Raw genomic sequence first — 14,410 nt, forward strand, 5'->3', positions numbered from 1 at the left:
CTGTAGTCCCAACAACTCGGGAGGCTGAGGCAGGAGAATGGCATAAACCCGGGAGGCGGAGCTTGCAGTGAGCTGAGATCTGGCCACTGCACTCCAGCCCGGGTGACAGAGCAAGACTCCGTCTCAAAAAAAAAACAATAACATACAGTTTCAAATAGGACAACTATACTGAATGTTCCCAACACAAAGAAATGATAAATGTTTGAGATGATGGATATGCTAATTACCCTGATCTCATCACTATACATTATATGTACAGAAACATCAGTATGTACCCCATGGATATGTACAATTCTTATGTGTCAACTAAAAAAAATTTTTTTTAATTCAAAAGAATGAAAAGAAAAAGAAATCTTATTTTAATTCCATTAAACCACATAGCTTAAGAAATTAACTTTTAGAAAATGCAATATACATTGTTACGTTGTTGCAATTATGTTTTTTGTTTTTCTGTTTGTTTGTTTGTTTGAGACGGAGTCTTGCTCTGTAGCCCAGGCTGGAGTGCAGTGGCGTGATCCTGGCTCGTTGCAACCTCAGCCTCCCGGGTTCAAGCAATTCTTATGCCTCAGCCTCCCGAGTGGCTGGGACTACAGGTACGGGCCACCACATCCAGCTAATTTTTGTATTTTTAGTAGAGACAGGGTTTCACCATGTTGGCCAGGCTGGTCTGAAACTCCTGAGCTCAGGTGATCTGCCTGCCTCGGCTTCCCAAAGTGTGAGGATTACAGGCATGAGCCACCATGTCCAGCCATTATATTTTCTTTAAAAACTGTTTCTTTATATTGTATAACACTTAAACAGCAATGATTTGACCTTCACTATGACATTCTACTTCCGCATCTCAATGTCTTCAGCTCTAAAATAATGAGTTTGGATTACTTTCAGTTCTAAAATCCCACCTCTCTTATAAGTAAAAAAACCATAAATATTCTTCTTCAGTAAAATGAGTACTGGTCATGTTATAGTTAACTTTATAAAGAATATGGTTTCTGGGACTGGACTGCTGAGGTTTTAGTTTCTATTCTGCCATTTATTAACTGTGAAATATCAGGTATGGTACTCAAGCCTATCAGAATTTCAGTATCAATTATCCAGTCATGGTGATGCACACCTGTAATCCCACTACTCAGGAGGCTGAGGTGGGAGGAATGCTTGAGCCCAGAAGTTCCAGGTGGGAGGAGCTGTGATTGCGCCACTGCACTCCAACCCGGGCAACAGAATGAGACTCCATCTCAAAAAAATAAAAAAATAAAAAATAAAAATAAAAAATTTTTTTAATGAAAGAAAAAAATAAAAAACAAAATTTCAGGTTCCCCGTCAGTAAGTAGTATAAATTACAGTACATATCTTAAGTGGTTGCTATGATTAAACAGAAAAAAAGTATGTGTGGTAGAAACTGGCTGTTTATCAAACCATTTCTTTTTCTTTCTGGGAAAACAGCTAAACCACATTTTGCATCTTCACTTGCAGTTAGTTGTGGCCACATGATTGAGTCCTGGTCAGTGGAATGTGAGAGGAGGAGATGCGTAATACTTCTAGGCTTAGCTTCCCAAAATCTCCCTTGTGAGTCTCCTTGTTCTCTCCCCTTCTGTGAAAACCCTGGAAACGCCTTGTTAAAGATGGTGGAAGTAAAAAATGGAAGAAACATTGGTGCCTGAATTATAGCTTGTAGGAGAGCTGTATGCCTATTAGGAACACCATTAATATCATTAGTCTTAATATGACAAACGAAAAGTCTAAAAAACTTTGAACTTTAAACGCAAGTAATAAAATGGTGATCCTGTCTGCAGTATACATGATTTGGCAACATATATAACTTTTTTTTTTAATACACAGGATCTCGTTCTGTCACCCAGGCTGGAGGACAGTGGTGCAATCACAGCTCACTGTAACCTTAAATTCCTGGGCTCAAGCAATCCTCCCACCTCAGCTTCCTGAGTAGCTGGGACTACAGGAATGCACAACTATGTCTGGCTAATTTTTTTTTAAATTTTTTGTAGAGATGGGGTCTTGCTGTGGTGCCCAGGCTGGTCTCAAACTTCTGGCCTCCAGCAATCCTCCTGCCTTGGCCTCCCAAAGTGCTAGGACTACAGGTGTCAGCCACTGCACTTGACCTTTTTTTTTTTTTTTCCTTAAGCTAGAGAAAGTCTAGGAAGTAAAATTGTGTGTGGAACAGAAAAAATCTCAGCTTTTCATATGTGTAACTTGGAGAAGGTATTATTGTATTTACATTTATTACAGTTTTTAAAAAATTTTCAGACAATATATAAGTAAGGAAGATCAAATTTAAAAATTCAAATTGGTGTCATCTTGGGGAAAAAAAGCTGGACAAAGCCTTGAAATAAAAAGAAACAATATGAAGCCCTTAGTAAAGAAACACTATTATAACTATCATAAGCCCCTGTGTGTTAAAAATAAAATAAATAGCAACTAACTCTGAGAGCTTAGTGCTAGGCATTGAATAAGATAATCCATGTAAAACACCCTCGCTACAACTTAAGATAAAGACAGTATTACTCCCAATTTATAGACAAAAAACTGAAACACAAACTGAGAGATTCTGATTTCAACCCAGAGTCTATGCTCTTTTTTTTTTCTTTTTTTGAGATGGAGTTTCGCTCTGTTGTCCAGGCTGCAGTGCAGTGGCGTGATCTCGGTTCACTGCAACATCTGCCTGTCAGGTTCAAACAATTCTCCTGCTACAGCCTACTGTGACTACACCACCCAGCTACGGGTTTTTTTTTTTTTTTTTTGAGACGGAGTCTCGATCTGTCAGCAGGTTGGAGTGCAGTGGTGCAATCTTGGCTCAACGCAACCTCCCGCTTCCTGGTTCAAGCGATTCTCTTGCCTCAGTCTCTCAAGTAGCTGGGATTACAGGTACATGCCACTATGCCTGGCTAATTTTTGTATTTTTAGTAGAGACAGGGTTTCACCATGTTAGTCAGGCTGGTCTCGAACTCCTGACCTTGTGATCCGCCCGCCAAAGTTATAGGATTACAGGCGTGAGCCACCATGCCTGGCTGAGACTAAGTTTTTGTATATTTGGTAGAGACGGGGTTTTGCCATGTTAGACAGGCTGGTCTTGAACTCCTGACCTCAGGTGCTCCGCCCACCTCGGCTTCCCAAAGTGCAGGGATTACAGGCGTGAGCCACCACACCCAGCCAAGTCCATGCTCTTAATCAAATGCGTCCCCACAAAAATTTGGAAGTTTCCCAATTTGTAAAAGAAGGATCTTTATATGTAAAATCCTGCACATGAGATTTACTCTAGTTTCTAAAACACATAAAAAGTTATACTTTATATCCTTTTCATTATTATATATTATGTATGTTATGACTTACCAGTCTATCAAGTATATATCTGGCGTAAGACTATAAGATTTGAAGTGAAGAAATAATTTGGAGAGATTTTCTTCAAAGAATACTTCAAATGTTGCAAAATATTTCAACATCTAAAGATTAAAAAATCAATAAAATTATGAAAGTATATAGTCTAGAAATAAGGAAATTAAATGCTTAAACATTAACAGGAAATCTTGCTCATTAATAATCTCATCTTTTTCTGAGTCTTCTCAGCAAACATTCATTCATAAACTATAATATAATAAGTTTACAATAGATGAGATTATCTTGGTCTTTCAATTACTGTTTTTCACTCTAAGAGGGCATTAAAACTACAGAAACAAAGGAAAACATGATCCATTCATACCATGCTGTGATCCACACGAAAAAAGGCCAGCTGGCATGGCTTATTCAGGAGATTGGCAAATGCAATAAAGGCATCTGCCTCTTCCAAATTGAGAATGAGCACTGCTGCAATGAAGGACATCCCTTGGACCTTCAAAGGGAGAAGAAATTAGTCAAAATGGACTTACAATAATAAATCTATATATTTTATTGTACTCCTGAAAAATTACAGTGACATTGCAAAGTAGAATTAACCAAGATTTCTTTTTTCCTTCCCAGCAAAGGTAAATACAGAAAGCCCCTAATGATTATGAAATCTCCCTAATTTCTTGTTCATATGGTGTGGTTTTTCAACATTAGGAAGAATTTTTGAAAAAAGAAAAAAGTTCAGATTTTACTGCTACAAAAGGCTATCTCAGTGTATTACCTAGTTTTCATTTCCTCTCAGTCTGAATTCTTTCAAAATAGAGTACAGAATCACAAAATTTAATAAAAATCAGGTGATTATTTTCATTGTTATAACACATCTGAGTAAAAAATGAAGAACTCAAAATAAAAGAGATCTATGAGAAGTGCTGCTGAAATACCAAGAAAGGAGACGTTGTGGGGGTTGAGATAATGAGCCTGGAGCCCTGGAAAAGCAAGAGACAGAAATAGCAAAAAACCTAAAATGGAAAAGAAGCATGAACTAAGACATAGAAATGGGAACAATAGGACCAGCTCAGCTGGAATAAGTAAAGGCATTTAGAGAAGGTAGGATGTGTTTATGTTGTGAAAAACCTTGAGTAAAAGGCTAAGCTATATAGATGTTTGCTTCTTGCTTGTGAGTTATTGGCAGCTATCATACACTTCTCCTTTTTTTTTGGTTTATTTTTTCTGAAGCAGGGTCTCACTCAGTCACCTAGGCTGGAATGCAGTGGCATGGTATCATCTCACTGCAACCTCTGCCTCCCAGCTCAAGCTATCCTCCTGCCTCAGCCTCCTGAGTAGCTGAGACTATGGGTGTTTACCACCACGCCCACCCAGCCCATACATTTCTTTAATCAAAAAAAAAAAGTTATCAAACACTTACTTCTGGAAGAAATTTGTATAATGGACTTACACAGTGAGACCATTAAGAATAACTGCAATGGGCCGGGCGCGGTGGCTCACGCCTGTAATCCCAGCACTTTGGTAGGCCGAGGTGGTCGGATCACCTGAGGTCAGGAGTTCAAGACCAGCCTGGCTAACATGGTGAAACCCTGTCTCTACTAAAAATACAAAAAATTAACCAGGTGTGCTGGCGGGTACTTGTAGTCCTAGCTACTCGGGAGCCTGAGGCAGGAGAGTGGCGTGAACCTGGGAGGCAGAGCCTACAGTAAGCCGAGATGGCACCACTGCACTCCAGACCCGGTGACAGAGCGAGACTCTGTCTCAAAACAAAACAAAACAACAACAACAAAAAACTGCAATGCTAACTTTGTCTCTTGTTCCCAGTCGAGTGTTTTGAAAGGTATGCCTACAATCACTATTTCTACTTTCTCAGCTTTCTTTTCTTTTCTTTTTTTTAATTTTTTTTATTTTTTGAAACAGAGTTTCGCTCTTTTTGCCCAGGCTGGAGTGCAATGGTGCGATCTCAGCTCACCACAACCTCCGCCTCCCAGGTTCAAGTGATTCTCCTGCCTCAGCCTCCCAAGTAGCTGGGATTACAGGCATGCACCACAACCCCGGCTAATTTTGTATTTTTAGTAGAGATGGGGGTTTCTTCATGTTGGTCAGGTTGGTCTTGAACTCCTGACCTCAGGTGATCAACCCACCTTGGCCTCCCAAAGTGCTGGGATTACAAGTGTGAGCCACCGCGCCCAGCTCTCAGCTCCCTTTTCACTCTTTAATACACTTCAGTATGTATTCCCACTCCATTACCACACTATTCTGAGATTTCTCTTGCCAGCATGACCAATGATACTTACTGTAAAACCCAGTGGGTGCTGTCTCTCTTAACAGTATTCCCTTAGCTTCTGCAATCCAATTATTTCTTTGTTCTCATCTTATTTCTCCTTCTCTGTCTTCTTCTGAGTACTTTTTACAGATTCTATAGTAATTGCCTACTTGATTTTCTAGAACTTAAGTTCCATGAAGACAGGGACTGTAGTAGGCATAATAATTGCCCACCAAAGATGTCCAAGACCTTATTAATTACCAGAAGCTATGAAAATGTTGCCGTACATGGTAAAGGGGACTCTGCAGATGTGATTAAGTCAAGGATCTTGAGATAGGGAGCTTATCCTGAATTATCTGAGTAGGCCTAAAGTAATCATCATGAGGTTCCTTATAAGTGAAAAAGGAAGGCAAGCTAGTCAGAGAGATTTGAAGATGCTACACTACTGGCTTTCAAGATGGAGCTATAGGCCCATGAGCTAAGGAATGTAGGCAGCCTCTAGAAGGTGGAAAAAACAAGGAAATGGATTCTGCCCTAGAGGTTCCAGAGGAAGCACAACCCTGCCAACACTTTGACTTCAACCCAGTGAAGTCTATTTCAGACTTCTGACCTCCAGAATTGTCAAACAGTAACTTTGTGTTGTTGTTGTGTGTGTGTTTACATTTTTTGTGTAGAGACAGAGTTTTCCTGTTGCCCAGGCTGGTCTCAAACTCCTGACCTCAAGTAATCTTCCCACCTCAGCCTCCCAAAGTGCTGGGATTACAGGCATGAGCCACGGTGCCTGGTCTAATTTGTGTTGTTTAAAGCCACTAAGTTTGTGGTAGTTTCTTACAGTATTCATAGGAAACTAGTACAGAGACCACACCATGTTTTTTGTTCATAGTTGTATTCTTAGTACCACAATATTTGCTGAATGAATACAAGGGGCAAAGTGTTAACGATCTGTAATAGAATGGTAGCAAAGTAAATAGAAAGAATTTACATTTAATTGCTCTAAAATGTTGTTTATTATAAGTAACATTATTTTACATACCACTAAAAAAGAAAAAATGCTGCCAATTAAGCAATGGCATAATACCTTATCACATGGAATATTTATTTACTTAATTTTTTTGGAGACAGAGTTTAGCTCTTATCATCCAGGCTGGAGTGCAGTGGCATGATATCGGCTCACTGCAACCTTCCCCTCCCAGGTTAAAGCGATTCTCCTGCCTCATCCTCCTGAGTAGTTGGGAATACAGGTGCCCACCACCACGCCTGACTAATTTTTATATTTTTAGTAGCGACGGGGTTTCACCATGTTGGCCTGGCTGGTCTTGAACTCCTGACTTCAGGTGATCCCCCCGTCTTGGCCTCCCAAAGTGCTGGGATTACAGGTGTGAGCCACCATATCCAGCCCAGAATATTTATTTTATGCATATTTTTAAAGTTATTTATAGCTCATTCAGATTTATCATGTATCACTCTTGTTCATATATGAAAAGAAAATAAGAAAAACATTTATATAATTTCTTCAGAGTCCAATTCTTCTAAATATTTTGCATAATTTATTGACTTATGGTGTGATGTACTGAAAAAGACACATTGTTTATGCAGTATTGCTGACAAAACTGTCTAACCTGAATCTAATCATGAAAAAACAATCAAATTCAAGTTAAGGGTCATTCCGCAAACAACTAGCCTTAACTTTTGAAAAGTGACATTGTTACGACACACACAAAAGGCTGAGGAACTGTTCTGTTTTAAAGGAAACTAAAAAGAGCAACTAAATACCACACATGACCCTGAGTGGATTCTGAACCAGGAGGAAACTGCTGTAACTTTGCTATTAATTTGAAGTTGTTCAAAATAAAAATGTGGGAAACAAACAAACAAAAAAACACAAACAACAAAAAGATACCTATCTATAGGTGCCAGGCAGATCACCTGGGGTCAGGAGTTCGAGACCAGCCTAGCCAACATGGTGAAACCCTGTCTCTACTAAAAATACAAAAAAACTAGCCAGGTGTGGTGGCAGGCACCTGTAATCCCAGCTACTCGGGAGGCTGAGGTTGCAGTGAACCGAGATCAGCTTAATAAATAATACTTTACCAGTTGAAGCACCTGTGTAACCCACCCACTTTCTTTCATTTGAAATTTCTCTCTTCCTCTATGCCTGGCTAGGATATGGGACAAGGTAATCCACTTAAATTCCTCACCCTTTATTGTTCTTGCAGGCTTACACATAGGCTTCTTATTTTTGGTGTCTTATTGATAATAACTATGGAGAAACAAGGACTTATAACAAAAAATAAATGAGTCAGGCATGGTGGTTCGTGCCTGTAATCCTAGTAACTGGGGAGTCCAAGGCAGAACTGCTTGAGCCCAGAGATTCAGGACCAGCCTAGGCAACACAGTGAGGCTCTGTTTCTACAAAACAAAACAAAACAAAAAACAAGGTGGGGGAGTATACAAATCTTACGAAGTTCTTAGAGTAATATCTGATTCCTGGTCTACATTTTTTACTCCACCTAAGATACTGGGAAACTTGTTTGTCTTCTCACTTCTACTTTTATGATACATCCACCTTAAATCCCCATCAGAGGGCAGGCCCAGTTCACTGTAAGTGCCAGGCAAAATAATAGCCACCTCCTTGCTTAAAAAGAGAAAACTTGCATCAGTGGATCTACAGACAGGTAACACTCAAGACTCATCCACAATTGCTCTACCCAGAAGCAATCTATAACCATGTCTTGAAAGTAGAAAACTAAGACAATTCAATAACCTTAATCTAAACCGTAGTGGTTTTAAACTGGGATAAGTGTGTTTTATAGCCACAAACAGTACCCAGAAAGTACACAGTCATGGATATTTTAAGGGAATTCAATCCCAGATCCTCAATTTACATATGTCTTCTTTTCTAAACATGATCTGGCTGACAATGCCACAGTAACAAGTGAAAGTCACAGTCCTCACCCATGACAAAAATTACTAGGGGGAATTGCTATAAGGCATGAAATGTGGATAATTCTAAATATTGGTTGGGGAAACTTTCTGGCTTCCTGTCACATATACGACTAAGTAAGAATGAATTCTAGTACATGGTAGAATGGGGATGAGTAATGACAATACAGTGACCTCACCTTTTCCGTATCACATGTAATATCAAAAAATACATAGTCCTCAGCCTGGCGTGGTGGCTCACACCTATAATCCCAGCACTTTGGGAGGCCGAGGATGGCAGATCACTTTAGGTCAGGAGTTGGAGACCAGTCTAGCCAACAAGGCGAAAGCGAAACCCCATCTCTACTGAAAATACAAAAAATAGCCAGGCAGGGTGGCGTGTGCCTGTAATCCCAGTGACTCGGGAGGCTGAGGCAGGAGAACTGCTTGAACCCAAGGGGCGGAGGTTGCAATGAGCTGAGATCGTGCCACTGCACTCCAGCCTGGGCGACAGAGCAAGACTCTATCTCGAAGAAGAAAAAAAAAAAAAGAATGCATAGTCCTTGAGGGAGAGTCCCAGGAGAACAAAGAGAACAGCAACTGCAGTACAGAGCCCCATCACGCAGGCTGGAGTACAGTGGTGGGATCTCGGCTCATTACAACCTCCGTCTCCTGGGTTCAAGCAATTCTCCTGCTTTAGCCTCCCGAGTAGCTGGGATTACAGGCCTGTGCCACTACACCTGACTAATTTTTGTATTTTTAGTGGAGACGGGATTTCGCCATGTTGGCCAGGCTGGCCTCAAACTCCTGACCTCAGGTGATCCACCTGCCTCGGCCTCCCAAAATACTGGGATTACAGGCATGAGCCACCGCGCCCGGACTGTGGTTCTTTTAAATAAGTATAACTGAAACGTGAACCAAGATTACCAAATTTTTTCAAGAATAAAAACTACAGATAAAACTTTCATATGAGTTATTTATAGATTCAGCATATGTTATTCATGAACATAGTTAAAAAACGTATTTGGTCAAATCATGACATGAAATAGGTATTCCAATATAGTCTACACTATTTTTAACTTATAAAGTAAGTGTGATTTGACTGACTGGTTTGTCAATGAGCTTTGATACTCAAAAAAAAAAAAAGTTTCCTTTAGCTAGTCAAGTTTGATAATGCAGTAAGGTCAACTAGACTCATTCAGGTACATATTATTCCACTTTACGGTAATTTGCTATTTGAATTTAAAACCCAAGGTTTCTCCCTGAAACAAACTTTAATAAATAGATGTATTAATATTCACATAGTTACAGCAAGCCTGTTTAAGAAAATAATAGAATCATTTATGACTTTTTGTGTTTTATTTATGTTTTTATTTATTTATTTTTAGAGTCTCGCTCAGTCGCCAGGCTGGAGAGCAGTGGTGCAATCTCTGCTCACTATAATCTCCACCTCCTGGGTTCAAACGATTCTCCTGCCTCAGCTTTCCACGTAGCTGGGACTACCACCAGTTAAGTTATATGGTGGTCATTCTACATAAATTCAATGACCTAACAGAGCTCATTTTGGCAGCAAATATACAATGACCTAATAAGTCTGCAGCCAGAGTAAAAAAATATATATATTTAAAACATATTCTAAAAAAATCATTATCATAAGTGTAATAAAAGTAATGGTATTTTAATTTTCCCCAATTTTTCTCAGTATACCAGGTTAAACAAGTGCCTTTAAGTGAGGATTTTTGTTTGTTTGTTTTGAGACAGAATCTCACTCTGTCACCCAGGCTGGAGTGAATTGGTACAACCTCAGCTCATTGCAACCTCTGCCTCCCAGGTTCAAGCAATTCTCGTGCCTCAGCCTCCTGAGTAGCTGGGATTACAGGCATGCGCCTCCACGCTGAGGTAATTTTTGTATTTTTAGTAGAGACAGGATTTCGCCACGTTGGCCAGGCTGGTCTTGAACTCCTGGCCTCAAGTGATCTGCCTGCCTCAGGGTCCCAAAGTGCTAGGGTTACAGGCACAAGCCACTGCACGCAGCCTGAAGATATAATTTTAATAGATTTTTTTTCTTTTTTTTAAATCTAGTGTAGGCTGGGTGCAGTGGCTCATACATAAACCCAGCACTTTGGGAGGCTGAGATGGGAGGATCACTTGAGCCCCAGGAGTTCAAGATCAGCCTGGGCAACAGAGTGAAACCTTGTCTCAAAACAAAAAACACAAAACACAAAATAAAATTTAGCCTAAAATGTCAGTAATAGATATTTTGGCTAGTCTCAATAAAGGCTTTTGGGATACTTTACAGAAACTGAGAAAATGAACAATTCTGGCCGGGCGCGGTGGCTCAAGCCTGTAATCCCAGCACTTTGGGAGGCCGAGACGGGCGGATCACGAGGTCAGGAGATCGAGACCATCCTGGCTAACATGGTGAAACCCTGTCTCTACTAAAAACTCCAAAAAATTAGCCGGGTGTGGTGGCGGGCGCCTGTAGTCCCAGCTACTCGGGAGGCTGAGGCAGGAGAATGGCGTAAACCCAGGAGGCGGAGCTTGCAGTGAGCTGAGATCCGGCCACTGCACTCCAGCCCGGGCGACAGAGCAAGACTCCGTCTCAAAAAAAAAAAAAAAGAAAAGAAAATGAACAATTCTAATGATTGGTAACAAAATGTTTTTGCAACTCAAGTACTTAACAGTCTTCTGTTTTCAATAAAGTTGAAGGAGAATCTAATTGAGTTACTGAGATAATTAAAAATTTGTTTTGTTTTTTTCATTTATGTAGTCTATTTGTTTTGATCAGTTATACTAATAATTATAATTAGAAAAAACATTTAATATTTAGAATATTATGTATATCAGAAATAAAGCTAATTTTTCATTTTTAATTAATTTATATATTTGTAGCAGAAGTATAATGAGATTACTAAAAGACTTTTGGGTAGAAAAGTGTTAAATTAGAATAAAATTCTGTGACAGAAATCAAATAAAATATAGTAGTCCTCCACTTTCCCCAGTTTTGCTTTCTGAAGTTTCAGTTACCTGTGGTCAACAGTGGTCTGAAAATATTAAATGGCAAGTTCCAGAAATAAACAAGTCATACGTTTTAAACTGCATGCTATTCTAAATAGGGTGGTAAAATCTGGAGTGGTCCTGCTCTATCCTGCCAAGGAAGAGAATCATCCTTCTATCCAGCGTAACCATGCTGTATATGCTACCCACCTGCCTAGTAGCCATCTCGGTTATAAGATCAACTGCTGTGGTATTGTAGAGCTTGTGTTCGAGTACTGCTTCTTTTTTTTTTTTTTTTTTTTTTGAGACGGAGTCTTGCTCTGTCGCCCGGGCTGGAGTGCAGTGGCCGGATCTCAGCTCGCTGCAAGCTCCGCCTCCCGGGTTTACGCCATTCTCCTGCCTCAGCCTCCTGAGTAGCTGGGACTACAGGCGCCCGCCACCTCGCCCGGCTAGTTTTTTGTATTTTTTAGTAGAGACGGGGTTTCACCGTGTTAGCCAGGATGGTCTCGATCTCCTGACCTCGTGATCCGCCCGTCTCGGCCTCCCAAAGTGCTGGGATTACAGGCTTGAGCCACCGCGCCCAGCCGAGTACTGCTTCTTTTACCTAAATTGTTAGAAGAGTGTTATAACTGTACTACTTTATTATTAGTTATTGCTGTTTATGTCTTATTGTGCCTAATCAATAAATTATATCATAGGTATGTATGTATAGAAAAAACATAGTATCTATAGGATTCTGTACTATCTGCAGTTTCAGGACAAGTACAAAACCCTATATAGGCCAGGCACGGTGGCTCACGCCTATAATCCCAGTATTTTGGGAGGCCAAGGCGGGTGGATCGCCTGAGGTCAGGAGTTCGAAACTAGCCTGGCCAACATAGTGAAACCCCGTCTCTACTAAAAATACAAAAAAATTAGCCAGGTGTGGTGGCAGGCACCTGTAGTCCCAGCTACTCGGGAGGCTGAGGCAGGAGAACGGTGTGAACCTGGGAGGTAGAGCTTACAGTGAGCCAAGATAGTGCCACTGCACTCCAGCCTGGGCAACAGAGCAAGACTCCATCTCAAAAAGAAAAAAAAAAAAGAAGAAATTAAAAAGAGCAAAATCCTGTCTCAAAAACAAAAACAAAAAAAACCAAACTTACATATTCCACTTGGTGTCTTGGAATATATCCCTTGAGGATAAGTGGGGACTGCTGTATATGGCTATTACCAAAAAGACAAAAGATAAGTGTTGGTGAGGTTGTTGAGAAAAAAACTTGCACACTGTTAATAGGAATGTAAATTAGTATAGCTATTATAGAAAACTCTATGAAGTTCTTCAAAAAAACTAAAAATGGAATTACTATGTGGTCCAGCAATCTCACTTCTGGCTATTACCCAAAAGACTTGAAATCAGTATATCAAAAAGATATCTGCACTCCCATGTTCACTATAGCACTACTCACAATAGCCAAGTTAAGGAATCAACCTAAGTGTACATCAACAGATGAATGGGATGAGAGTGTGTGCGTGTGTGTGTATACAAAAGAATACTGTTCAGCCTTAACAAAGGAAGGAATTCTGTCATTTGGGACAACATGGATGGAACTGGAGAACATTATGCTAAGTGAAATAAGGCAAAAACAGAAAAGCAAATTTGCATGTTCTCACTTAAATGTGTAATCTAAAACCACTGAACTTACAGAAGCAGAGAGCAGAATGGTGGTTACCAGAGGCCTGGGGGTAGGGAAGATGATAATCAAAGAGTACAAAAAGCTCCAGGTTGAAATGAGGAGTAACTTTCATTTTTTTTTGAGACAAGGTACCACTCTGTTGCCCAGGCACGATCTCGGCGCACTACAGCCTCAAGAGCCTGAACTCTAGCGATCTTTCCACCTCAGCCTCTTGAGTAGCTGGGACTACAGGTGCAAACCACCAAACCTGGCTAATTTTTTATTATTTGCAGAGATGAGGTCTCACTGTGTTGCTGAGGCTGGTCTTAAACTCCTGGGCTCAAGCGATCTTCCCACCTTGGCCTCCCAAATGCTGGGATTACAGGCATGAGCCACCATGCCTGGCCTGATTTTTTTTTTTTTTTTTTAATCTATTACACAACATGGCAAATACAACTAGTGATTGAGTACTGTACATTTCACAATCTCTTAGAGAGTAAATCTCAAATACTCTCATTACAAAAAAGGTCAAATATTTCAGATGTTGGGCAGATTAACTACTTTGTTTTAATTATACAACATTATATTAAAAAATCATAATATCAGTCAGGCACAGTAGCTCACATATGTAATCCCAGCACTATGAGAGGCCAATGCAGGCAGGTCACTTGAGCCAGGAGTTCAAGACAAGCCTGGGAAACATAGTGCCCTGTCTTAACAAAAAATACAGAAAATTAGCCAAGCATGGTGGCTTGTGCCTGCAGTCCCAGCTACTTGGGAGGCTGAGGTGGAAGAATCACCAGGGACCAAGGGAGCAGGAGGTCAAGTCTATAGTAAGTCATGATCACGCCACTGTACTCTAGCCTGGGTGGCAGAGTGAGACCCTGTCTCAAAAAAATAAAAATAAAAAAAGAAAGAAATACAAGTTCAGAGAAAAAGCAAAAAATGTAAAATATTAATGAAAAGCTTGTTAATATATATTTTTTAAATGGACTATGATATATGTAAATTCATTACAGTATTTAAATTCCACTACAGACTTCTTTTCTTTTTTTTTGATACAGGGTCTTGCTGTGTTGTGCAGGCTGGAATGCAGTGGTCCAATCCTAGCTCACTGCAGCCTGGGAGTCCTGAGCTCAAGCAATCTTCCTGCCTCAACCTCCCAAAGTGCTGGGATTTACAGGCCCAAGCCACTGTGCCCAGTCTGGGGACATTTTTTTTTTTTTTTTTTTTT

General features: G+C 40.2%; 1 protein-coding gene across 1 annotated transcript in view; it reads right to left on the reverse strand.

The window, feature by feature from the left end:
• Positions 1–14,410, reverse strand: part of TBC1D12 (TBC1 domain family, member 12) — a 161,103-nt gene that overhangs the window by 9,079 nt on the left and 137,614 nt on the right. The window contains exons 10-11 of the mRNA XM_011934308.1: positions 3,710–3,838; positions 3,343–3,452 (exon numbers count right to left, since the gene is read on the reverse strand). Of these exons, the coding sequence (XP_011789698.1) occupies positions 3,343–3,452; positions 3,710–3,838 (239 nt within the window). The remainder of the gene's footprint in view (positions 1–3,342; positions 3,453–3,709; positions 3,839–14,410) is intronic.

Source organism: Colobus angolensis, unplaced genomic scaffold (genome assembly GCF_000951035.1).
Source record: "Colobus angolensis palliatus isolate OR3802 unplaced genomic scaffold, Cang.pa_1.0 Scaffold134, whole genome shotgun sequence".
NCBI lineage: Eukaryota > Metazoa > Chordata > Mammalia > Primates > Cercopithecidae > Colobus > Colobus angolensis.